The sequence below is a fragment of the Hypomesus nipponensis genome, chromosome 1 (assembly GCF_054491055.1).
Source record: "Hypomesus nipponensis isolate SF chromosome 1, ASM5449105v1, whole genome shotgun sequence".
Taxonomy (NCBI): domain Eukaryota; kingdom Metazoa; phylum Chordata; class Actinopteri; order Osmeriformes; family Osmeridae; genus Hypomesus; species Hypomesus nipponensis.
In genome coordinates this window covers 3,689,251-3,715,758 of record NC_140361.1, presented here as the reverse complement: position 1 = coordinate 3,715,758, position 26,508 = coordinate 3,689,251, and the positions used below count along the sequence as shown (strand labels likewise).

At 43.0% G+C, this 26,508-nt stretch overlaps 2 protein-coding genes across 6 annotated transcripts; both read right to left on the bottom strand.

Moving 5' to 3' along the window:
* Nucleotides 1-810: 810 nt before the first annotated feature.
* Nucleotides 811-12,830, bottom strand: npm1b (nucleophosmin 1b). Of its 3 annotated transcripts, XR_014762080.1 has the most exons (12): nucleotides 12,733-12,830; nucleotides 12,352-12,434; nucleotides 11,855-11,974; nucleotides 11,371-11,464; nucleotides 11,024-11,121; nucleotides 10,717-10,778; nucleotides 10,538-10,613; nucleotides 8,963-9,055; nucleotides 4,134-4,235; nucleotides 3,963-4,037; nucleotides 3,619-3,734; nucleotides 811-2,278 (listed from the first exon to the last, which is right to left on the bottom strand). XR_014762080.1 is itself a non-coding variant. In XM_084700943.1 (11 exons), the coding sequence occupies exons 1-11, from the start codon at nucleotides 12,806-12,808 to the stop codon at nucleotides 2,225-2,227; spliced, it is 933 nt and encodes a 310-aa protein (XP_084557069.1). In that variant the 5' UTR covers nucleotides 12,809-12,830; the 3' UTR covers nucleotides 811-2,224. The 3 variants fall into 3 exon arrangements, 2 of the variants coding, with proteins under 2 accessions (XP_084557069.1, XP_084557070.1); XM_084700943.1 differs by lacking the exon at nucleotides 3,619-3,734; XM_084700944.1 differs by lacking the exon at nucleotides 3,619-3,734 and having other exon boundaries at nucleotides 4,134-4,229; nucleotides 12,733-12,829.
* Nucleotides 12,831-16,772: 3,942 nt separating this feature from the next.
* On the bottom strand, nucleotides 16,773-26,027 carry tlx2 (T cell leukemia homeobox 2). 3 transcript variants are annotated; one of them, XM_084698954.1, is made up of 5 exons: nucleotides 25,046-26,027; nucleotides 20,222-20,443; nucleotides 19,599-19,836; nucleotides 17,594-17,774; nucleotides 16,773-17,022 (listed from the first exon to the last, which is right to left on the bottom strand). In XM_084698954.1, the coding sequence occupies exons 1-5, from the start codon at nucleotides 25,527-25,529 to the stop codon at nucleotides 16,939-16,941; spliced, it is 1,209 nt and encodes a 402-aa protein (XP_084555080.1). In that variant the 5' UTR covers nucleotides 25,530-26,027; the 3' UTR covers nucleotides 16,773-16,938. The 3 variants fall into 3 exon arrangements, with proteins under 3 accessions (XP_084555080.1, XP_084555079.1, XP_084555075.1); XM_084698953.1 differs by having other exon boundaries at nucleotides 16,773-17,003; XM_084698949.1 differs by lacking the exon at nucleotides 16,773-17,022 and having other exon boundaries at nucleotides 17,558-17,774.
* Between the last annotated feature and the right edge of the window lie 481 nt (nucleotides 26,028-26,508).

The following is a 26,508-nucleotide window of genomic DNA, read 5'->3' as shown; positions in this document are numbered from 1 at the left end:
GATGGGATTTATCGATGTTGCCCTTGACGTAACATCCACCAGCGCAACCAAGATGATACATACCCTAATTAACTTGTCAAAAAGATTCATACATTCTCACTAATGCAATCCACACATCAGCATACATTATATTCCATTAGCCAGACGTGAATTATTTCTATACGGTAGCTATGAATGTAGTTATGCTTCTTATTGGGATGACACAGCAATCTGAACCTCAATTAGGATCCATCATTGTGTCGCCTAAATGGGGCTTCTTTGTGAAGGCCTGTGTTTGACCTTGGAGACTGTGAGAGCTCAGTACTGACAGGCCTGTGTTTGACCTTGGAGACTGTGAGAGCCCAGTACAGACGTCTGCCTGTGGCCCCCTCCATCGCTGGAGCAAAGAAAGATGAAGACTGTGTAAAGAGCAGGTACTAGGCAGCAAGGTCAGCATTTTTGACATAAATATCTGTACTTTCAACTTCTTACATTTTAAAGTCAGGCTTGTTACTTTGGTTTTAATCTGTATTTGGTGACATGATCATTATGATTCGTTGTCATTGTCATGGTGTGTGTGAAAAGATCAAATAAAATAAAAGTTTCTAAAATATTTTGAGAAAAAGGTCGTTTTTTTTTTTACGGCGTATATATATTTTTACTAAAAACTTTTGCGTTGTGTTGTGTGTGAAAAAAAGTGAGTATCTGTACTTCTACTTGAGTGAAAGATGTCTGTTGTCATCTCTGGTCTTTAACATGGACTGGATGTCTCTTACCTGGCGGTGGTACTGCTCACTCCTAATATGGTGCACATTAGTGAGGAGTTGAGGGTCAGAGTTCAGAAGAACGTTTATTAAAAGGAAGTCATGGAAGAAAAAGATGGACACACTCATATCAACAAGCCATCGATCAACATCATCCGTCAGCCGTCGCACGAGCACTGAAGTACTAATGACAAACAGTGATGATCTGCTCTAGTTCTATATGCGCTATTTCCATGACGCTTTGGATAAAAGCGTCCGCAAAATGAATACAATGCTGTGATGTGTGATGTGTAAATCTTACTGAGTGCTACCTCCAGCTGTATAACCAGGGCACTGTACTGGCAGCACAGCAAACATGTGGGCATCTGAGAGATGCGGTTGAACAACGACTCTCATCTAGGAGTTTAATAAACAGAAGCAAACTAATGACTAACAAAGTGAAGGTTTAATGAAAGGGGACATTTCATCAGGAATGGACTACATCTTTTAGACATTATGACAAACCAACTGGCTATGTAGCAGTAGTATATATACTGTTAGGGACCACAGATTAACCCTCTAAGAGACAGATATTTGACTGCAATAACAAGAGTAAAAAGACGAAACTCAAACATTAAAAAATAATATTAATAATACAAAACTTTTGAATAATTCCACATACATCAATGGATATCTTGAATTCAAAACACGCTGGGACCACAAAGGGCATTAGAACCAAGCATTCAGAATATATGCAGTATTATCTTTCACCTCGCACAACAACGGCAAATTCAAAGCAGATCCAAACCACAACATGATCTGGAGATTGAGGGGGATTAACCTAAAAGCTGCCACAAAACCATATGAAAAAAAGATTATGACTGTTTACAGATAACGACATGCGCCACAGTCTCAAAAATCTGACTCAAGTTTTAGACGGATTGAACTTTTTTTTTTTATGACTCGAATCGGCACCTTAGTGCAGAGAAGGTTCCCTGGAGGACTGTGTACCTGAGGTGAGATCACACACACGCAGCCAGCCACTGCAGGACAATGGAAGGAGTTAAAAGCACAGAAATCTTCTTCTGCAAATCAACATTAATCTATAGCAAAACTACAGATTTGTGTAACTTTTTAGATCAGACTTTGTCCACATTAGGCCAAGTGTATATTTCCTCTGTGTACAATATAATTACACGACACAACAGTTCTATTCCCTTTCTTCCCCTTTCTCCTCGGGGTGTCAGTGTGGTGTAAGGCTAACCCTAAACCCTAAAATCATATTATAATGCTTACAAAGTTTTCACTTACTAATCTTAAAACGTAATTTAACAACTGCGAAAAAGCAAAAAGTAATGTCTACAACCCAAACAAGTATGTTTTTTTCATTTTCTAAAGAGTCTGTTAAGAAACATAAGTAACTTTACACTTCTGTGTCATGTGAAACCAAACACAGTGGTTCGAAACCGTCCAGATCTACTGTACACTCCGGATAATTAACCTTATTTCTTCTCTGTCTTCAAGGTTTGAACAAAGCCCCAAAGATCCTTAACCACCTGTGAACCGGAGAGTGACAGAAGAAGACAGAGAATGAGAGAGAGAGGTTGAGAGACAGAGAAGACAGAAGATGAGAGAGAGAGGTTGAGAGACAGAGAAGACAGAAGATGAGAGAGAGAGGTTGAGAGACAGAGAAGACAGAAGATGAGAGAGAGAGGTTGAGAGACAGAGAAGACAGAAGATGAGAGAGAGAGGTTGAGAGACAGAGAAGACAGAAGATGAGAGAGAGAGGTTGAGAGACAGAGAAGACAGAAGATGAGAGAGAAGAGAGTGAGAACAGAGAAAAAGAGGGATCGAGGGAGGGAATGAGAAAAAGGAGAGAGACTCATTATAAAGCATGTAAATGACGTGTTGCATTACAGAGATGCATGACTCACTTTTACAATACCATGCTTTCACACATCTGCTTGAGGAGCAGAGAGTTTAACAGGATGGAGGGTAGAACAGGGGGTAGAACCAGGATGTAGAACCAGGAGGTGGGAGTAGAACAAGGAGGTGGGAGTAGAACCAGGGTGGAGGGTATAGAACCAGGGTGGAGGGTATAGAACCAGGGTGGAGGGTATAGAACCAGGGTGGAGGGTATAGAACCAGGGTGGAGGGTATAGAACCAGGGTGGAGGGTTTAGAACCAGGGTGGAGGGAACAATAGGGGTGGAGGGGAGAAGAATGTGTAGGGTAGAACAAGGGTTTGGTTGGGGGAATAGTAAACCCTTACAGTGTGTGACGAGAGCCACAGGTCTGACACATCTTAAACTGGTCTTGTGAACTCAAAACACGTACACAGATGTTTCCTACAAACATGAAAAACTAACTCCAGCCCCCCTCCTCCCTCCCCCCCCTGACCCTCCTGCCCCCCCCCCCCCCTCCTGCCTCCCCCCCCCTGACCCTCCTGCCCCCCCTCCTGCCTCCCCCCCCTGACCCTCCTGCCCCCCCCCCCCCTCCTGCCCTCCCCCCTCCTCCTCCCACCACTGAGCATGATGACACTGGCCATATGGAGGGGGGGTTATGGTGTGTGATGTAGCTGGTGATTCATCTAACAAGGCTGAAGACACTGATGTGTGTGTCACTGATGCGCTACTTTTGGCTGAAATGATTTCAGAAAATAACGTGAGAAACTTTCAAACATCAAGAAGATTTTTTGAGGACAAAACTATTGTTTTTTTTTGTTGTTTTTTTTTTTGCTACTGCATGAATCTCTGCAGTGTTACCAAAGCCCTTAATCTATCTTTAAAATATACTTCTTGTGTTGGTGTAAGACCTTGAACAGGAGACTGGTACCATCCACATACCTCCTGTCCCTTCATTAAAGCTACAAAAGACACGCTTGTGAGAGAACTAACCGGTAAATCAGAGGAAGACCACTGCTCGACAGCTCCACTCCCATTCCATCTCTACCGAGCTCAGAGACGTACTGCTAACATAATTCACCTCAAACACTCACTCACTCTCTCTCTCTCTGCAACAAAGCATTAGCGGCTATTGTAAATGGACAAGCTGGACGAAAGTAATTTGTGTGAAAACATGTGGGCCTAATGCAATTATGTGGATCTGTTGAGACATCAATAGGGTGTATATCAAAAGTAGTGGCTTTTTAAATTAGAAAAATGCAAAATGTAATAAATTATTATATTAAACATCATATCACTTTGTACATTATGAAATTGACAAATAATTCAATACTCACTTTTTTATCTGTGATTCTGAAAGAACTTTTAGCAAAGTTTTCAAACTTTTGCTCAGTCTTGGGTAGAGGTTTTCCCTGGTGAGAGACCAAAGATGACAACATCTGATCCATACAATAGGACAATCTTACTTCTAAGAGAGGCCATGAAAGAGTTGTTGGTTCTGAGGTTACCTCTTTGGCAGCTGTTGTCAGCTTGCTCTTGACCTCGGGGAGAGACAGAACTCCAGAGGGACCTGCCCCAGACTTCTGTTTCGCCAGTCCCGTTTTCTGCAACTCAATAAAATAATCTATGTTAATTGGGTGTAGGGTCAAGGGGATGATAGTCCAGGAGGTGACCGTAAAGGGGATGACAGTCAACTTCCAAAAAAGTTGTTGGAAGTTGAAAATATATTTTTTTAAGTAAAAAATAAATAAATAAATAACGTTAAATAGGTTTTGAAAGGGTGCGGTAAAGTTCTGGAAAAAAAACGGTTTTAATCATTTACCAACAGCATATATGAATATTTTATTTATTAATTAATTTTTCATACTTTAGTTTTCATTGGTTTGGCATGACAGTCTAGGGGTTGACAGTCTATGGTATGACAGTCTAGGGGATGACAGTCTATGGTATGACAGTCTATGGTATGACAGTCTAGGGGGTGACAGTCTAGGATATGACAGTCTAGGATGTGACAGTCTAGGGGATGACAGTCTAGGGGATGACAGTCTAGGATATGACAGTCTAGGGGATGATGGTGGGGCCCAGAGCTGGACTGCAGCCTGTGTTAAACGATTCAGTCTGGTGGGCAGGGCTTACAAAGCCCGCGTGAGCAGCTAGCTGGAAAGGGATAAAAGAAAAGAAGGACACCAAATTCTACCCTAATTACACCACCTTTTTACAAATATGTTGGGTACAAATTATCCTTTTATTGCTTCCCAGCAGGGCAAGCCCAGACTCCGACACAGAAGACATTGAGCAACAAAAGGGCAGGGTTGTTTGTCGAGAGGAGAGAAAAGTTTTTTTTTCACGTTGTTTTTCAGTTACTCACGCTGTCCCTTCCAGAGAAGGAAGCGGAGCTGTGTGTCAGTGCCGTCTAGTTGCTTACGTTGCATAAGCACATGAATAGGCAATATAGGGCAATATTTTCCCACCTTTGAATACATTTTCAAACTAATGCTTTCAGGTAAAAAGTTGTAGGAGAGGGATTTTTTTTCATGAATATACATTTTGGGTCTTCCTCAAATGCTCACGGTGACACATGAACACACCAGTTTTCACATCCACAACCCCTCGCTCTCTCTCGCCCCACATTGGGCGAGAACACGGGCCTAGCAGAGCTCCAGGTGAATCCAGCCCAGGCCAGAGCTCCTCTATTAGCGGTGTGTTTGTAACTGACAACACACGCCAAGACCATGTTTCACAACAAACATAGCTTGTCCCTACATGCCACACCAAGCTGGAATCCGCTCCAGGTTTCAGGTCTTCATTGACGGCTGTAGGAAGCTGTAGGAAAGCTGTAGGAAACAAGAGATGCCTGCTTCCGCTGACATGCTTAAACTGACCCGAGTTCAGAGACTTCTGGTCACCCTTCTCCACCCCAAATATTTCCACTTTTTATATACGACTAAATTTGAGTAAAGAATACTTCAGTATTTACATTTTGAGGACTACTTTTCTGTAGAAAACACTGTCCAGAAAGTAATCGAGGGTTGCTTTGCAAGTACCCGCAATACACCAGACAAGTGCACTAGAAGTGCTGAAGGATCTGTGAGATAGATATGCTTTAAAGAAAGAGTGACTGTCGTAAACTTGTTGTACTGTGTATTTTCTTAAGTCAAATGATGTCAAGTGGATATGAGCATAGGCCAGAACTCCTATGGAGACCACAGTCATCTTCTCTTCCTTCTAAACATATTGTCAGCTTTTTCATTCAGATCAAAAGGTATCAAATTAGAGGACACACACACTCTCACAAGAGACACAAGAACACACCCATACACACAGAGAGACAGAGAGACACACACACACACACACACACTCATCACGCCCTAAACTGGTGCATGCCTCTGGCTCCTAGCCAGAAAGCCCAGAGAGTTCCGCATGGAGGGGGTGTTTCTTCCAGGACCAGCTGTGGGTCTGGAACAGCTGATAAACACACATAGACAGCTCGCTCCTACATCTGGCCCAGACACTGATTACAGATGGCACAGGACGCCCGGCTTGATCACCTGCACGCTATCATTTGATGTAATCGCTTGTCTCCGATCAGCGTTGGCTAAAACATGTAGTTGTGACACTCCAGACTGGGACTACTAAATCAGACTAGGGTAGACTGGGGTATTAAGGTAGACTGGGGTATTAAGGTAGGCTGGGGTATTAAGGTAGACTGGGGTATTAAGGTAGGCTGGGGTATTAAGGTAGGCTGGGGTATTAAGGTAGGCTGGGATATTAAGGTAGGCTGGGGTATTAAGGTAGGCTGGGGTATTAAGGTAGACTGGGGTATTAAGGTAGACTGGGGTATTAAGGTAGGCTGGGGTATTAAGGTAGACTGGGGTATTAAGGTAGGCTGGGGTATTAAGGTAGGCTGGGGTATTAAGGTAGGCTGGGGTATTAAGGTAGACTGGGGTATTAAGGTAGGCTGGGGTATTAAGGTAGACTGGGGTATTAAGGTAGGCTGGGGTATTAAGGTAGGCTGGGGTATTAAGGTAGGCTGGGGTATTAAGGTAGGCTGGGGTATTAAGGTAGACTGGGGTATTAAGGTAGGCTGGGGTATTAAGGTAGGCTGGGGTATTAAGGTAGGCTGGGGTATTAAGGTAGACTGGGGTATTAAGGTAGGCTGGGGTATTAAGGTAGGCTGGGGTATTAAGGTAGACTGGGGTATTAAGGTAGGCTGGGGTATTAAGGTAGACTGGGGTATTAAGGTAGACTGGGGTATTAAGGTAGGCTGGGGTATTAAGGTAGACTGGGGTATTAAAGTAGGTTGGGGTATTAAGGTAGACTGGGGTATTAAGGTAGACTGGGGTATTAAGGTAGACTGGGGTATTAAGGTAAGCTGAGGTATTAAGGTAGGCTGGGGTATTAAGGTAGACTGGGGTATTAAGGTAGACTGTGGTATTAAAGTAGACTGGGGTATTAAGGTAGATTGGGGTATTATGTGTGGTATGTAGGTGAAGTATTAGCTCCATGGCTGACAGCAAGGCAGAAAGCAGAGGAAACTAGAGACATGTACCCTGAACCCTGCACTGAACAGACAGACTAGACACCTGTTGAGTTGGACATCAATCTGTCACCATTAGCCACCAGAAAAATCTTGTCTTAGCAGAAGAAGCCCAGGTGAAGCTAACTAACAGATAGCTTCACGATACCCTTAGAGTCCATCCATCACAACACTCCATTGGGAAAGCCCTCCGATCCACACTTCTCCCTCTCACAAGCCCACAGAACAACCAGGAGAGCACATTGGTCAATGGGGGAGAAAAACGGTACTGGCACAGCGTTGACCAGTCACCTGCACTGTCTCTGTCCTCTAAGGCATCTAGGACAAAAGCTACCAGCCCCAGACATGCTCACTGCTGAGGGGTAACTAAGACAGCTAACTGCCCCAGACATGCTCACTGCTGAGGGGTAACTAAGACAGCTAACTGCCCCAGACATGCTCACTGCTGAGGGGTAACAAAGACAACTAACTGCCCCAGACATGCCCAAGCATCAGACATCAAACGCTGCTAATGAGAGCAATTGGGAGGAGGTGTGTACAGGAAGTGAGAGGTGGAAGGGTGGGAGGGGGTCAGGAGGGGGAGGGACACGAGGGGTCCAGGACTAGGTGTGGTGGGGAGTTTAACTGACGTCAGGTTTAGGGTCGTTGCCCACCGGCTAATCCCCACGAGCATTTTAACAACCAGCATTGTAAGCGCCAGGACAGCGGCCATTACAGAATTAGCGCTCGCACACACCCTGAGGGACTCCCCTCTGCGTAAGGCACGCAGGGTCAAAGGTTAACTCCTGCTGTGCTCACAGGTCAGGGGTGTTTGCTCAGTGGAGGGAAAGGTCAACCCTAGAGTTCGTAAGGACGTTGTCCGACACATTCCACCTGAGAAATTAACTATGGCTTTGAGCTAATTGCTGCTGAGATTCACCACATTCTTTGAGGACACTGTGGGTGCAGTCCTGCTGGCTGGTGATCTAACGTGGACCTCTAGGTGAAGAGTTCTCAGTAAAAAGCCGATCATGTACTGTACGTCTTCCCTTTAAGTTATTCCATGATCGCGCATTGATGATAGGAATATTAAAAGGTATTTTTCAAAACATTATCTAATTATACTCTCGTAACTACTACATTTTAAACACAAGACATGTTTGGTCTTATCCTGACGTTTGTATACATTTTACTTGCTGAGCAGTTTCACAGAGGAAAACTGTGGAGGGAGAAACAACTGTTTCTAACTCTTTTTTCTAACCTTCCATCTCCCCTGGCCGACAGACACCATGTGGTTTTAAGGACTTTGTTTTTACGACCCGGCCACAAATGAGCTTTTAAACTGGTCTGGGGATTGCCTAACCACAAACAAGTCTTTTGAATCCTTGGATGCATTCTAAGCTCCAAGTGCATTGTGGAATCACAAGACCTTTTCCCGCAGAATGAAAACGCAACCATTTATACGCCAACGGAAACCTTCTACAAAAGGTTACTTTCCATAAATAGCTTCAACCAATCACTGACTCTACCTTTCCTGTATGTATATATATATATATATATAATATATATATATAAAAATAATATAGAATATATATATATATTTATATTTTATACAATATTAACTCTTTGTATTCTGAAAGAGTTCTGTTAAGAATACACTAAATGCTGCCCATGCCACTAACAGACAACAGGTGAGTGGTAGGGAGTGAGCCTGCATCATCACCCCCCATCCCCAACACCGGTCACATGATATCATGTGAACAGCTGTCGTGTTTCTTTCCACCTGAAGCTAACAGGTAAGGAGGGCCACAGAGCTCCTACCTTGGCCTGGGGTGTAGCTGCCGAGCCTGGTGTTCCTGGAGAGCCGTTCTGCTTTGTAGGACTTTTAGGCTTCTTCCCCAAAGGCTCTGGGCTCTGTGGGACAAAGGAATATCATGTGACACACCAGGAACAGGAAGTCAGAAAAAAGTTAACTTGTTATCATTTTCCTAACCCTGATGGATGAATGGATAGATAGTTAGATAGATGGGGGAGGGTTTAATGGAGGTATAAGGAAGTGTGTGTGTGTGTGTGTGTGTGTGTGCGCGTGTGTGTGTGTGAGAGCAAGAGGGAGAGAAAGCACGTGTGTGAGATGAAGGGAGATTGTGTGCGACAATGGGAGAGAACATGTGTGTGAGAGAGAGGAAGAGAGAGTGTGTGAGAGAGAGGAAGATGGTTTGTGTCACAGAGGAACAGGACAAGTGTGTGAGAGGAGAGTGTGTGGTTAGGGTTAGACCCTAAACCCAGGACAGAGAGGGGGGTGAAGGGGGATAGAGGGGGAAGAGGCACAGTCATGTCCTTGGTATGTCTGTCTGTCTGCCCTGCTTTGATCTCCGCTTGGCACAGCTCACACATGGACGCTGTCTTTCAAATCACAACCAGGCAGGCACACACACCCAAACACAGCCTCACACACACAAACACAGCCGTACACACACAAACATAGTCTCACACGAACAATGTTCAAAGACGAGACCAGGTGCAACGGGGGACTTTCACACAACAGACGAGAGAGAGAGAGACAGACAGAGAGAGAGAGAGAAAGAGACAGAGACACAGACAGAGAGAGACAGACAGAGAGAGACAGAGAGAGAGAGAGAGAGAGAGAGAGAGAGAGAGAGAGAGAGAGAGAGAGAGAGAGAGAGAGAGAGAGAGAGAGAGAGAGAGAGAGAGAGAGAGAGAGAGAGAGAGAGAGAGGGAGAGAGAGAGAGATGATAAGGGCCTGGCAGTGGAGGAGGGAGCAGAACGTGGATGCATCAGGAAACGGGAGAGGAAGTAGGATATTTTCCCATCCCTAGACGTGTCTGTGTGTGTGTTGGCCCATCACAGCCTGTCTGCTGTTGCATGCAGCCCTGCCCTGCCCAGCCTGAGAGAGACGGGGAGCATTCAGGTAGATTACAGAGGAGGAATACAATCATTATAGCACCAGACCCTGTGGTTTAGGCTCAGAAACCAGGTGGGGGAGAGCAGGAGCTGGATGACAATGTGTGGTGCGTGTCTCAAAATGGAGGGCGGTCATACGGTTCAAAGGTGACGAGGCTCAAAGCACCTCGTCTACTGTGACCAAAAAAACGATCATCTCAATAAACGAGTTTTCCAAATTAATCATCACGCGTATGAACATGGGTTGAGACTTTGTCAAATACCTTTAAATTAAACACTACACTTGGTAATTAGTACCACTGCGGTGCTACTAATTCAAAGAAATGTTGAGAACTGTACAAAATTAAAATATAAAAGCTGAAATAACCAACACAATAACATGACAAACTGTACATTGTCGATGAAGTCCTGTACCGACTAACTATTCCTTGTGTGACCTGCCATCTAGTGGCGGTGTTAGAGATGACGCCTCACCTTTTTGACGGGTTTGGCTGTGCTCTTCTGCATTTTCACACCCTGCTCCTCTTCATCACTGTCCTCGTCATCATCACTGTAAACACCAAACCATGGAAAAGTGTGCTCCGTTTAAAGAACTCTCTGCCAATCTTCAAACAATGTGGACAGTACCGCTGGGATGAGGAGGAGAACCCTACTCGTCATCATCTTCCTCGCTGTCATCATCGTCGTCGTCGTCAGATTCCATTTTAATTTTTTTCTGGAAGGCAAAGTGGACATCTGCATCGTCAGCACCCATCCCACACAGGACCCAACCCCAGACCCAGTCTGGGAGGTCAAACAGACTGCACAGTATGATAACACGATACCACTGCACAGTATGATAACACGATAGCACTGCACTGTGTGATAACACAAAAGGCAGAGGGCAGCAACGTGATGATAAGTGTGTAATGACAGCAAGACCAGGGCTGCTCTAACAGGAAGTGCAGTGGCGTTCCTCACCGGGGCGGGTCTCTTCCCTGACGCCAGGCTAGACGGCCTCTTCACTGGAGACGAGTTGTTCTCCTCTTCCTCCTCCTCCTCCTCAGAGTCTCTCACACCTGAGGGGGAAACGAGGTATATATACTGAGACTGGTGAGACAGGGTCACTACACTGGGACTGACAGACAGGTCACAGCTGAGGGTGAGACAGGTAACTCCTGCGCTGAGCCTGACAGTGAGACAGCTTTGCACCTACACAAAGGCAGAACAGAACGAGGACAGAATAAAGCCAGGAGAGAAGTCCAGAACCAGTCCAGAACCAGTCCCAACCGGTCCAGTATGGACTACAGCAGTGAGCGGTTACTCACTGACGAAGTGCTGTCCACTGATATAGACGGGGCCACCGCCGGACTGGAGACGAAACGTTACCGGAGGCGTGATCTCAAATCCTCCTAAACTCAGCTGCGTCACCGGGGGGGAATAACACAGAATGACATTGACATTACTGACACGTGATTCCTTCAGCAGACACTTTCATCCAAACATACACACACAGTGCATGTAGACAGTCACAAGTCCTTCTAGATGAGTCCATTAATAATAGGTTATGATCTAAATTCGAACCCCTTGCCCTGCAGAAAGCAGCACATTTGAACACAGAGGTGATGATCGGTCTGGTCGGTCCGGTCTTTCTACATCTCAGATGCAGTCAAGTTTTCAGTTTAAAGCGAGCCAAGTGTGTTGGAGCAGGGAAACATCTAAAACATGCAGGACAGGGGAGCCCCGAGGACCAGGGTTGGGAACCACTGGTCTAGAGCACCAGCAGGGCACTGTGCTCCTGGATCCACTTACACTGGGCAGGACAGAAGGTTTTAGGACAGCGAGGGGGACTCTGGCTGTCTTTCCGTCGTACGTGACCCCCTCTATCTCCACCGTGTGGAACTGGTCGTCTGCATCTGCGCCCAGACACACCTGCAACACCAACACAGCTGTTTCCTCCAGGCCTGTGTGTTCCTTCCTGCTGCTCTACCCAGGGCAGCTTACTCTGCCCACAGCACGTGCCACATGCTTCCAAATAGAAGCAACGGTTCCAAAGGAAAATATGAACGATTATTATTTTTATTTTTTAAAAGATGTTCATCTGAATGGGGTCGTATGTCATCGAACAAAGTGGTTCCTTCTTTTGATTAGGTTATTCTTTCAAATGTGAGGCAAGTAAAAATCGGCAGATGTGTAACAAAATATGGATGAAGACACTACTTCAATCAATGTAATACTTTCTAACATTTTGTTATTAGATGTTGCACGGTACTAAACTGCGTCGGAATAAGAATCGTTCTTTATCTTACTGCTTTGAGTGACAGCTGATGGTCCGCATCAACATCCTCCACCTCGACTCTGAACTCCTTTTTGTCCGATTTGAGTGTACAACCTACAGTGAACACATAACAACGTAAGTACTACCGCTTTTAATAGAATACACATTACTATTAACGATTTTATAACGAGCTGTTTAATTTGACATCTGGCTAGCTGACTGTGTTTGTTAGCTTGCAGATTGATTGCTAGCTAACGCGTATTTGGCGCGATTTCGGATATTACGACTATCTAAAGCTACAGTATAGTGACTTCAGATGGATATCTGACTGCTGACTTTGAATGGTGCGAAAAATTGCAAATAATTCTGGTTGGGCACTGAATTGGAAGTGTGTCAGGAGAGACGTGCTCACCAAACAAATAAATTTGAGGTCTGCTCAAATCTGGTATGTTGTCCTCCGCCATCTTTAATCTTATTGTTGTGTTCATCTTCTTCTACTTTAGTTTTACGGTGGTTAGTTTCAGGCTTATTTGTATACTACCGCCACCTTGTGTTCTGGAGTGTGCTTCAGACAAATCCCACGCTTAACACGCAAACACACACACACCTTTTTTATATATACACGTAGGTACCTTCAGCGTCACATAGTTTATTGACACACCGGTTTAATCAATGGATTATTTTAGAAGGGATTTTGCTGAAATAGCATACTTGCACAATGTAGTGTGAAGTTCATTCTTTTACGAACGATACGTCTGTTTACTTCCGGTCAGCTCAACAGTAACGTTCACGCGTCCAACCTCAATGATCACCATTAGCTTGTGCATACTGTTACCGAATATTATTCACCGTTCGTTTTTGTATACGGTGTTTTCGATCACTTTGATAATCTGCTCGGTGTTTTAAAGGTCAGTCAATTGGCTACTACAGTAGCCCCGGGTAGGCCTAGGTAGGCAGAGGCCAAAAACGAAAATGTCTCCGAAACATTATGCACCGGGTGCACATCGCAAAGTAAATAAGTAAAACAAAATTGTAAAAAAAAAAAATCTGGCTACGCCCCTACTGTGTGTATAATTTTAAAAGCACCATTAAGTATATGAGGACGGCGGTCAGCTACCGAGGTTTTTGCTCAGTCCTTTGTTCTTCATCAGTTCTTCGCTATATGAGCTTTCACTACTTTCCAGTTAAGGTTGAACTGAGGGCAAAGTGGGAAGTTAACATTCGAAGGGAGATGCTCACCGTCACCAAACGGTCCAAGATGTGATCGAAACTCCGAAGGGACTTACTAGAAACGGGGCCTTAATTGCCCGTGTTGTTCGAGTGGAATGGCTATCAAGTCAGTCAACGTGTGGGTGTTTGGGAGAGAAGAGAAAGGCCAGTGGCTAACTGCACAAATCAGACAAAAAACGTGGATGGCGAGGGTGGAATGGATGTGTCCTGTAACCACGACTACTGTACAGTCCCCGAGCCTACTGCAGTTGACTTGTCTTTCAGCGCGGGAGGGGTGTGTGTGGGGGGGGGGGGTACGACTGATGAAGCAGGTGGCGGACCATTCCAAACAGTAGCCTAATTGTTTTTGCTTCTTTCACTAAATGTCCACTAGATGGCGGTTTCGTATTGTCGTAAAAAATCTTTTTACAAGCGCTAGCATAAACCTGTTTAGACCGTGCATTTAAAAACAAAAAAACAATAAAGGAACAATAAAATAATATAGCCTATTGTTCATTATGAAAAAATCAGGGACGTGTTACATTATTGATTATGTTTTGTCTTTGTATGGGTCAACCACAGTTGTATTCATAACTGTTCAATCTGCTCCATTCGGAAAAATGACTTTGGCTCCTAAGACCCAACAAAGACCCTTCCACTTCAAAAGCGACTGACCCATTTCAAACCGTAAGTGTTGCTCAAAGAGATGTCAGTATTATTACACATCTAAAGGGAATGACTGGGCCGCATGCATGCATGAAACCGCTCCAAGTTGAAGTATTGTTTGTGTAGGCGAAGGCTGCTCTGGCTTGTCTCCAAAGCCTTTCCGTTCAGGTGATACGCGGTCTTCGCTCTGCACTCAATCAACACCGATTCCTCCCGGCGTTCTTTGAGACATGGGAGAGGTTGTGTCTGCACTATCAGGTTGCACTGAACGAATAACCGAATACAAAGGCGACTATGACATTATGACATGAAATCATAATGACTGGCATTTTCCTTTATGCAATGAGCCGGAAGGACACTCACATAAATGTCGCATAAGCACTATTATATTACTGAATTTAGTAAATGTAAGGAGAGAGAATAATATAAAAAATAATTGTCTATTTTTTCTCAATAAACATATAAGGACCACACGTGTGACAATACCCGTTTGAACAAAAACAACATATAGGCTATTATGTTCATGAACAACAGTCCACAGGTTGAGTTTATCTAGGCTGCACATCTCAACCGCTGTGGGTATTTCACTTTGGCGTACGTTGACTTGTTATCCACCAGGCCCAAATCTGCTGTTTCAAAACATCTGTGATTAACATGCAGTCAAATAAAACAGCCTTTGATGCCAGATATGACTTGTTCACAAGGACCCATGTATAATCAAACCATAAACATTTATAGTGTAGATATGGCTGTTTGATAAAGTCACTGCTAAGCTCGCAAACCATTTCCAAACCAGGTGTAAGTGTACCAGTAGAGCTCATTGCACGTAACTACTAGGCCGACGTAAGTTTGTTTAGGAATTCAGACTCAGTTTGTGGAAACGCTCTTGTTAAGTGTAGAACAGAAGGAAAGAATAAAACGAAGTTTTTGAAATGTAGTGTTTTTGGTGCCCTGTTCAAAACAGATAGGAAGTCTGATATACTTTAACGTCATGCCGTTGTTATTTCTGTGTGGTGACATCGCACTGGATAAGGATAAGACCTAGACTGGGGAAAACATTCAGGGTGGATAAAAACACTTTAAGCACCTGTAGCAAAACACAATGCACGGCTTTGAAAACAGTAAGGATGAGGAATTTCTGTAAAATGGGCCAAGTCACGTCTACATGGCGTGTGAGACAGCAGGATGAAAGAGCGCCCTGGTCTCTGCAGAGGAAATGAGCGTTGAGTAGGCGTCACCTGGATAACAACCTGCCACTGACACGATCTCAACCAGGCGAGACCCTTCCAAACTGACTAAGCATAGTCTTCATAAATGCCTCGCAGACAGCTGTTTGGAACCAGTTTGTCTAACGTCAGAGGACCGATGTTTTACTCCACGTACAGCTTAACGATTGCTTGTTAATGTAGCCTATTTGCTGTATGTTGTGTAAATACAGTAAGGTGTAGGAATTCCTTCCACCAAATAGCCTAGTGATTAATACTGAATCTGGACGGATTTACAAACAGGAAATAGTAAATTATTGAATGTCCCTCCCTTTAGGCCAGCTCAGTGTGGGCGTGAAAGAGTTGTATATTTCGTTATCCGTCCGCTTGCAAATTATTCTTAGTTTGAGTCTCACGAAGGAACACTGGCCTACTTTTTGGGAATGTAGCCTACAACGTAGGCTACATTAGTAGTACAACCTAGTACATCCCCAATGGTAGTGTTTATGGATTTTCTTTTTGAGGACAATCACATTGTAAACAAGGCATACCGCATTCCTTCATACATACTACAATGTACGCCTGTACATTTTACTTAATTTTTGTCCGGGTCATCAAATCGTAAGATAGCCTACTAAATTAATTTTCCCTCTGAATTTGTTACATTCAACCATTGTTGAACCTATTTGTGTTTGAGTTGCTGTATAGTTTAGAGTACTTGATTTGAGTTACTACTGAGAGCAATTCTTCAGAACAATCCTGGGTATTTGTTTTGGGTCTGTCAAATGTTAAATGTTTTATCTGTGTATATACTTAAATGTATTCCTTTTCTATTTAGTAAACACTGTGGCATCCCCAATGGTAGTGTTTATGGATTTTCTTTTTGAGGACAATCACATTATAAACAAAGCATACTGCATTCCTTCTGTAGATTATGAAATTCATGGGAAGTGTGAAGTCTCATTAACAAACAATAAAACCGCAGTTATTCAGCGCCTCTTCCCTTAAGATTTAACTTTGATAGGAGCACTGAGATAAGACATTTTTGTTATGACTTAGACTGAATCATAATCTGTGTTTACAGCCGTCTGGTGTTTAGGTGGCCATGGTTCACAAACAACTCTTGAAACGAAACCTTCAGGCTCCAGTGTTGGGAAACAACCTCAACATGTCGGTAAAACAAACCACAGGACTCGACAACAGAACGACAAGCCTCCATATTGATCATCTTTCAAAAAGTCACAATATTATTTAATATAAAACACCTTTAAATGTAGCATATGAGAAATCTTTGTGCAGACATCCCATAATACCAGCCTGCAGTCAGGAAGGAGACAATCCACCTAGACGGCTGGTGACTTCAATGGCAAATTCCAAGTGCACACAAATGTCTGAAACATGCATTACTACGTTGTATAAAGTCAAAAGCAAGGGGAGAAAAAAAAAGGAGATCAAATCCATGTTGCCATATGGCAGGGTCAAAGTCTGCCCTCTGGGGATTCACAGGGTAACAGGACAGTCTTCATGAAGGGGCATCGTTAGCGTGTATCCATTAGATCCTTGGGAGGGGAGGTTAACCGTTGTCCCCACTCTACCCCGAAAGCTGAAGGGAGAGTGAAAATCTAGTGTAAGGTAAGAAAATGACATGTTCAGTTCTGACAGAACAACAGCAGAAGATTAAAATCATCCTTTTCATTAGCGTGTCAACAAACGCACAACGTTTTGAACAGACTCAAAATGTCTCCAATGAGAAGATTTACACAGTGTAGTGTGCTCTACAGAAGAGGACATGCGGTCTTCAAAGATATATAAACAGTGCAGTTGTCTTTAAAGGTCTCCCCAGTGTCCTTAACGATGCACGGTAGGTCCTTTATACGACAACGTCCATTCAAACAGTCCAGAACAAACTGTGCGGGTTTTGAAAGTCCCGTAATTCGCCAGTCTCTGAACATCAACTTAAGGCTGAAGACACAGGCTTCTCCATGGTCCATCTACATGGGAGTGGTTATTTTAACGGCCCACCCAGTTGTGCCTTTAGGACTAACATCTACTACATATTCATACTGTTTTGCATTCACACACATACACATACACCTACACACACACACACACACGCACACGCACACGCACACGCACACGCACACAGGCTGTATGCAGTCAGACCACAGATGCCAGGGAGGTGACGGAGGTCACCTTGTGGTCGTCGGCCCAGGGCTGCAGGTTCTGCAGGGCGTAGAGAGAGGAGTTGTGCAGGCACAGGGGGTCCTGCTGCAGGGGCTGGCTCAGGGTCTTCTGGAAGGCTTCCTGTTGGAGCTGCAACATCAGTCGGTTGGCCTGCTGCCTCTCAGCCTCACGCTCCTCCGCCGTCTGTCTCCTGGAGACACATTACATTCAAACTTTTACATTGAGTCATTCAGCAGACGCTCTTATCCAGAGCGACTCACTGTAAATACAGGGACATTCCCCCCCCCCCCCCCCCCCCCCCCCCCGAGGCAAGTAGGGTGAAGTGCCGAAGGACAGAACGTCATTCGCACGGCAGGGAATCGAACCGGCAACCTTCGGACTCAGCCATCTGACCCCCACACGGTGCAGCAAAACATACAGTTTTAAGGTGTTCGTTCAGTCAACGCTTTTATCCAAAATTTTGTGCAGCACACGGGGGGGGGGGGGGGGGCGATCTGAATCGGAGATTTCTTGATCTGGAGACAAGTGCTCTAACCGCTAAGCTATACTCGTCCACAGCCACAGAGGGGAGGGAGTCACATGTTCTCCTGAAAACCACTGTGATGCTGACGCTAGCATTAAGGCAGAATGACAACTTTGGAAAGAGAAGACACCAAAATACATTAATAAGCGATAGATGTATGTATATGTACATATACCAAAAACGCTAAATACATTTCTCAGAAGGTGGTTAGGAAAAGGTAGAAAAAACTTAATTAACTGTATATTATAAGAAGAAAAAAAACTGGGGTGTACACAACATATTATTATTAACACATTTGTTTATATGCAGTTCCAAATTGTAACTGCAGAAACACTAAACAACCGATTTAAATTCAACCTTGTTTTACATCCTGCCCCAAACCAGAGCACATGCTGGGATTTAATACACTCAATCATATATATTAAAACTATGAGAATTTTTATAGATGAAAACAATTAACCTAACAAGCATTACTAAGCCGAAATGGTCCTCCAATAAACAATATTATTATAATGTTTAGGACTGCATGTCACTCAGAAATAGAAATACACCTCTCCAATATTCCTTCGTACACCATGCTGCCTTCTTTAGCCACACATTTTCTCTAACTAAATCAGCGTAATGTGATTTCTCTGCCGTTCATTTGATCAGGCGATCGTAACCAGCGTACCTGTCACACAGATTCATCCTCCATGCACATCCTATAACATGAATCACACCAAAACTAGCAAATCCGAAAAGTGGTTAGCCAATTCAGTGGTTATTCTTGTCATGTCATGTCAGCTGCATGGAAACAGGGTTTGTATCAATGGTGGAAAAATCGGATGAAAAATGGTGTAAAAAACTGCTGAAATATATTGTGCAGAATGATCTAAAATATATATATGGTTTTATATACTCTTATTTAATTTGACTTATATTTAGGTTTTTGTTTCTATATTAGCTATTGTCACTTGGTATGTTGGTAATGAGAGAAGTAATTCTTGATCATCTCTTGGTACAAATCAACTTTGGCTTTTTGCCTCTGTTTTTGTATTTAATGTAAAGTAAATATAATATGTCACAATTCAACTGCCCCCTCATTCATCTGAAGATGACTTTAAACAACAGTTGAAGTGAATTAGAGGAGTGAGTGTTTGCCATGGACAGTGCACTCAATAATCCAGATGAGTGAATCAATATCAGCAAGTCAGCAAGTTTCTAAAAGGCCTTTTAAGAGCTGGACTAATAGTGCTTGGTCAAGTGAATTGGTCTGGAAAAAAACAAGTGAAATCCATGCTAAGCAAAATAAGTTCTAGCTTTTTTGTTGTCTATCTGTGTCACAAACAGCAAAAGCTAGGTATTTATACAAACATCTACTATAACTCTACTATACTGAAAACCTACACCTTTGGATAAAGCATCTGATATCGAATCGAATCGAATCTAAACACTCAAGGAAGGAGTGAAAAAGCCCTTCGGTCAGGTCACTCGACCTAGCTAGGACCTCACCTCCACTTGGTTCTCCTGTTCTGGAACCAGGTTTTCACCTGCGCGTCCGTCATCTTCAGGGCCTTGGCCAGCGTAGCTCTCTCGGCAGATGCCAGGTACTTCTGGCGGTGGAAACGTTTCTCCAGCTCGCAGATCTGCACGCGGCTGAACGAGGTGCGAGGTTTCTTCCTCTTGGGGGGCGTGCGGTTCTGGTACGGGTGTCCGATACGCCGAGTCACGGAGAACGGTGATAGAGCTGCTGAAAAGGAAGAGAAACAGAGATTAGTTTTTTGATATGTAAACCATAAACACTTACATGTATTTATAGAAATCGTAATAAAAACCACCATATGTTTATATACCCTGGAGGAACATGTGCCACGAAAGGATATTGTCATGTTCAGTCTGCTTTTTTGTCCAACCTAGTTATCTGTTATGTTATTAAATGTTCTCTCTACCTTGCTTTTTGTCAACAACCGCCAACACCGCAGCCCTGTCCATGGTTCGATTAAACAGAAAATACCTCACCTGCAGTTTCTCAGACACACCCCGGAGACGTGCTTCCATGACTACCCAATCGCTCTACTCTATCCGGTAAACAAAACAACAGGCCTCGCCTACGACCCGACCAGGGAAAGACTCACCTGGACATGTGCCCTTTCGAAAGGGATAGTCTGCGAGTGGGCCTGCAGCGTCTCGCAGGTGAGCGAGCTCGGGGTAATAGTGTTTGGCTAACGTCTCCACAGAGCTCCAGACAGGGACCCTGCCGATGTCTCCCTTGGGGATGGGACAAAGGCCGGGCAAGGACGCGGGGGCCCCAGGCCTGACCACGGATTCTCCTGCTTGGCTGTCCTCTATCTGTTCCGCTGGAGAGAGGGAGACACAGTCAGGGTCCCAGGAGCACAGGGAACGGGGCACAGGGAGGGAGGGAGGGAGGGGGGCATGAGAGGGGGTTATGTGGGTAGGAAGGGATGGTGGTGGTGGGGGTGGGTGTCCCAGGAGCCCAGGGAAACGGGGGGGGGGGGCGACGTCGTTGATTTTACTTTACTTTTGTTATTCAGTCAGGTTAGTATTTGGGATATTGTCTTAGTGATGGTGGTTTTACTATAGCAGGTAAAGGCACATATATACAGTATACACCACACATGAACCGACAATAGCAGTTATTAATGGATTATTGCAATGGTATTTATGTTGGAGGTGCTACTATCATGAAATATCTATGGATACTGGCCATTGTGTCAGCCTTGGATAAACAAACTCCTCCCTTGTAATACAATATCCTGACTATAGATCCGCTCTGAAGCCTCATCTAGGACTACTCTTGGAAGCCTCCTAATATTAGCATCATTCTTGCTTTTCTCAAGCTGTTTGTTGGTTGTTCTACAGTGTGTTTATCTGGGTTGTTTTGTCAGCGGGATCACCAGAAGCTAAAATGCAGAAACAGAAACATGTGCAAAGATGCCCCCGTGGGGAACTTTAGATATTGTGTTGAGAGTTCAGTTGCCTGAAAACTCATCTTTCACAATAGCACAACAAGCCCTGCATAGACAGAAACACAGGACGTTCACGCATGCAAATGCACACGATACTTTGTTTGGAAAATCACCATGTGAAAACAAGAGACATTAACTCATAAAACTTAACGGCAGGGACGCTTTAAGTAACTCATTTTGTTATTGAAATATTTACCATGGTAAAAATAGACAAAATAACAAAGTACTAGATGGTGTTTGATCTACAGTATTGTTGCACAAAAGTGTGCAGGTCACACAGTTAGACCCTGTCTGTTCAATGCCCCAAAGGCAGGTCTGGAGACAGATAATATGGTATTACAAGTCTATTTACAGACATCTGTGAGCTAGCTAATGGCCCAGACACATACAAGCACGTTCGTATGCAATCTACCCAACAGTGACACACAAACAGGCGACATGCAGATCAGTGGAAAATACACGAGACAGTTTGACCTTACTAGGAAATATCTGGTGCGGTTGTTAATTAAATACAAAGCAGGAACCTTAAATTAGAACATAAGAAACTTTATTTTCCCTAGCAAATGTAATAATAATGATAGCTATGTAATTTTTCTTAATATTTTGTACTCTGAATTGAGAAGACAGAACTGGCAGATTTAGAGAATGCTCCACCACAAGTCCCAAGGTCACTATTATTAATAAGTGTTGGCACAAAGTCTTGTGTTTACCTCATCTCAATTATAATTCACTATAGAATAATTATTATAGTTGATCCAATGACATCCCAGTATTGTTTATGTAGCAGTAGACTCCCATAAACCCAGAGCATCTGATTAATAATAATGCATACAAATATATTACACACAAGAGCATCAACAACAAGCAGAATACCATAGACCCACATTTTTTCACATAAACAAATACTGTCGTTGAGGAAAACATTGTTGTCCACAGGAGGATTGTGGTCTCCGTGGAATGACAAAAGAAATGGCCAAGAATCCTAAATCTGTTGCCTCGGTAATACAATTTAACATAAGCATATCAAAAACGAAGAAGCTGCACCGCAGAGAATATGGGGCTTATAATAAAACCACTTATACTTCATAACACTTCACGGTGACAGCGCTTCTCTTCCCCTTAACGGATATTACCTTTGTAGCAATCTAATAAATATAACCATGAATGATTCTTAAAGGGATATTGAAATATAACATGAACATATATTGCTATTTATTATACTATGAGACAAAAGCAGGGATCCTTGCCACTGTTACAGAAACTGAGAGAGCATGTTTGAGAGAAAGCTAAACCTCTCTGACAAATATAATATTATGTGGTGATCACCATTGTTTTCAGAAACAAAAAAACATCCTTATGCAGTAATTTAAAGGCATACCATTATTCAGAATTATGACACAGATGCATATTTTTCACGAGTGTTTTACTGGTATTTTCCTATTTAATAGGGCCACCTAAATGTTGTTAATATTTTCTAATTGTTGTTGACATAATGTTGGCCTAATTAAGAGAACATTAGTGGAAAAGGAAATAAAAGTTTAAGGAGGCCTAGTATTTGCAAAATGTCAACATTTCGTATAATAAGAAACGTTTTAGTCCCAACGTTAGTTTTACTCCCATTTAGAAAAGCCTAGAACATTGAACATACGATTGTTTTTGTTTGTTCATAAATGTTTCTAACACGTCATTCAATATGGGGGCCTGATAGGAGGCCTGCGTGTGGATTTACGGTCTGTGAGCCTTCTTTGTTGACTTCAGATTAATCTGTTTATAGACTTATCTTCCTCTTCAAAACTGCAAACTGTCCAGAAGTCAATTAACATAAAAACAAGCGGTAGCCTATTCCATTTCAACGTCTCAAAGTCTATCCGTGCTATGTCTGGATTGTTGTGAATATCGCATCTCCGAGGCGAGGCATGTTCATCGTTTCATTTCATGCGGTGACACTTGCGGTGAAACTTGGCGCTAGCCTGTGTGTGGTAAATTAAATGAGTCTACATCTATTTCAAGCTAAGATATATCAAAAATAGCCTACAGTGCAGCACGTACACAGCCCCGTGGTTGTAATGTCCTGCCTATTACTGTACTGTTGGTGACATGAATTTCACAATTTGTTAGTCGGTAGATACACATGCATGGGGTGAGTAAATGTCTGTCTCGTCTCTCAATAATGTTGACGGATAGCCTCAGAGTCACTCCAGTGTGATTACAACAAATCTATGTTTTAAACAAGGGAAAAAATGTGCTTGTGATTGACAGCGTCGACAATATAGGTTAGGTCTAGGTAGCCTAGGTTACACCAAAATGAAACAACTTAAACGAGAGGCCCATTGTGACTATGAATAAAAATTGATAAGCATATTTACATAGGATCTTTTGCAGTTGACATATTGTTCTCTGGTTTAAATAATTAATGGCGATGAACAGCATTGTGAATATTTAATGCAGGCGGATCCATGATGTTCTTCATTTTCATTTTGAAATTGGTGACGTCATGTGAGAACTTGCGCAAGGGTGAGGTTATACACTCGAAATAGTCCATCTTACGATATTGCCCATTCAATTAGGCTACTCATAGTAATTTTTCGTCTTACTTTAAAACAGAACTGTGGAGGCCACATTATAGCTCCTACTGGTCTCCGTGTCTCGGTCTCTCCACCATAGGTCATGAACCCACTCACTAGTCCACAATACGACACATGACGATTAAATGAAATGATTATCAAAACCATTAGGATAATAACAAGCGTCAGCTCAGTACAAAAGTGACTTTTGGTATACATGTGAAACATTAGATAAATAGGCCTACGCATAGATAGCTACCGCAGATACCGCGGTGAATAAAAAGCTTATGTGTTTCTTTATGATTTGCATGGTCAACGGTTCGATGTGATGCATTGTTATGTATTCGTTACAAAAACACGTTTTTTATTGTATTTCGTAGGCAAAAAAAACATCGATAAAATCACTGAGAGGTCAAGGAAGGAACACGGGCTACACGCGTCATATTGTCATCGTTTTTTTTAATTATTTGCCTGAATTATTATTTTAGGGCTAGGCTACTTCTTCTTAGGCCTTAGGCCTGTCATTTATAAATAAGTTAGGCTATTTAATGACGTAGACTAAATGATTAATAAGCTATACAGGTCTACAAGTGTGTTCATTTTGAATCCCCTTTGGATTTAAAGCTATATTCAACTCGTGTTTTCATGGGTTAGGGACAATAATAACATGAACAACAATAGGCTATTAATAATAATAACAACAACAGCAATATAAGTAGTAGTACTCCTAATATCCTACTAATAATAACAACAATAATAATAAATATGAATCCTCCAAATAACAATAATTTGGGACTATAAGAGCTTATAGCCTAACAGTGGCCCATTATTTTATATAGGCTATGCTATTATACCGTACTTTAGTGGGCTGCTGCTGGCTATTACATAGAATTGTGTTGCTTTTCTGCTTTGCCAAGATATCTAATGCCGTTTTTGTTTTCAGAGCGATAAAGCCGTTGTTGACCACATTTCTTTTCGTCTTTCTCACTCTCTTCTGTCAGAACATGAGGCTCAATGTCGTTATTATGATTTGTGATCATTATGACTATCCTCCTGTATTTATTAGCCTATCCTTTCTGTCCATCCGCTTTTCAATAAAAGATCCGAACATACTTTTCTTCTCGTTCAAGTTCTTGTTCAATTAATTTTCCTAGTCCCACAGCCTAACTCCATCAAAGAGAATCTGACCAATAGTCAGACCAAATGTTTTACTCTTGCCAATTGATTATGGTTAAATGTTTTCTTTCTATTTTAACTACATAGACCACAATAACAATATATAAATCCGTTTTATCAAGCTAAAACCAACGAGGTTTAGACTGAATCTGTGCAGTGTCAATAATAATTACCGATTCTTTGTTTTCTTTTTTCTTTTTTTATAAAGATCCATGTTAATATTTATTCTTACCAGTCAATCTGTCCTTTGCGAATCTTCTGCTGCTCTCCATCCAGGGAAAAGTAAAGTTCGCCGGGTTCCCCATACCTGGCATTGTTGTCACTGTGGGTAGGCCAGTGCCGATGCCAGGTGTGTGGGTAGGAGGGGGCGGGTGTGGCGCAGGGGGCATCGGTCTGTGAGCGGGCACCCTAATAACACCTCCGGCATTACCGGAGTTAACGTTAACGTTCATGTTCATGCTCACGTTCATATTCATATTCACGTTATAAGAACCGGCCAGCCCGGCAGCCATGGAACAAGCCGGGTTATAGACGCTGTTGTACCCATTGGTGTAAACGTTTGGGTAATCCGTGTCGCTGGCTCGGTTGGGTAGCATACAGCTGCTGGACTGGTCCGTGCTGTTCAGAATCTGGTCGATCCCAAAACTGATAGGTTCGTGCGGTTGGTGCGTTTGGTTCACTTCTTCAATCCCAGTGTGTTCCATTGTTGTATTCATTGTATCACAGACGCTCACAGTATTTCGGGGAAAGTATAGGATCTGATGTAGATGATGTCTCCCTTGGCGCAATAACAGGCACTGAAATGATGCCCACGTGTGCGAAATTGTCCCTTTTTTGAAGCCTGAAAACTTACTTGAAACGTAGTCTACGTGACAAACACCATCCAAAACCTTCCCATTATTTGTCCAGACGAAATCATGCTTCGGTAGGCTGAATTATCTAGGCTATTGATAATCCATCGGTACACAGCTACTGGAGGCTACTGAAGTGCAAATCCCGCACCCCGTTGCATCATCAAATTTCTTTCGGCATATTCAAAACGGGGATAAATTGTGATATGTGAAGTTGTTATTCCGATTACTTACAGCTAAATCCGTATTTGGGGACTTCCGAAGTTCTCCCGAAGACACTGGCGGTGCGCTACAGTCTGCACGAGCTCCAAAAACAGAGGGCACAGACGTCTCAACCTCACCGTATCAAAAGACGAAACTAAATTAAGCGTTAACCGTTCTGTAGCCTACATGAATATTAATTGGGAAAGCACGAGATTGTCCTGTTCCACTGTGTCTAGAAGTGATTTTCAGCAGGTGAGATACCCCTACTGCATAAATCCTACCATTCGGTCAACTATTGGCCCCCGCGTTTCCAACACTTTGTAGTCCGTTCCCATCTCTTAAAGAACCCGCAGCTATTTTCTAGATGGTGTCTTGAGCCTCATAACAAGCTGGGGAATACTATCTGCGATGCCACAACAGATATTTTAGTGGAGGAACGTTGTTTAATAATAACAGAACATCAATATTAATCAACATTATACAGAAACACGAAATGAAAAGCTTATAGCCTAGAATAACCTTGTTAAACATGAACGCATATATGTTTCTAATTACTTTTTCATTTCAAATGGACCAAGGACGTTGGATGACTGGGCTACAGAATGTGCTTTTACTGCGATTTGCCTAGTGAAGGTGTTGA

Excerpts from the sequence above, each read along its gene's own strand:
- npm1b (XM_084700943.1), bottom strand. The coding sequence starts at position 12,808 with ATGAACACAACAATAAGATTAAAGATGGCGGAGGACAACATACCAGAT. Across the intron at positions 9,056-10,537 it reads CAGCCAAACCCGTCAAAAAG|AGCCCAGAGCCTTTGGGGAA; the intron begins GTGAGGCGTCAT and ends TTTGTCCCACAG. Across the intron at positions 4,038-4,133 it reads TGACAACAGCTGCCAAAGAG|GGAAAACCTCTACCCAAGAC; the intron begins GTAACCTCAGAA and ends GTCTCTCACCAG.
- tlx2 (XM_084698954.1), bottom strand. The coding sequence starts at position 25,529 with ATGAATACAACAATGGAACACACTGGGATTGAAGAAGTGAACCAAACG. Across the intron at positions 19,837-20,221 it reads TCGAAAGGGCACATGTCCAG|CAGCTCTATCACCGTTCTCC; the intron begins GTGAGTCTTTCC and ends CTTCCTTTTCAG. Across the intron at positions 17,023-17,593 it reads CCTGGGCCGACGACCACAAG|ATTTTCACTCTCCCTTCAGC; the intron begins GTGACCTCCGTC and ends ACCTTACACTAG.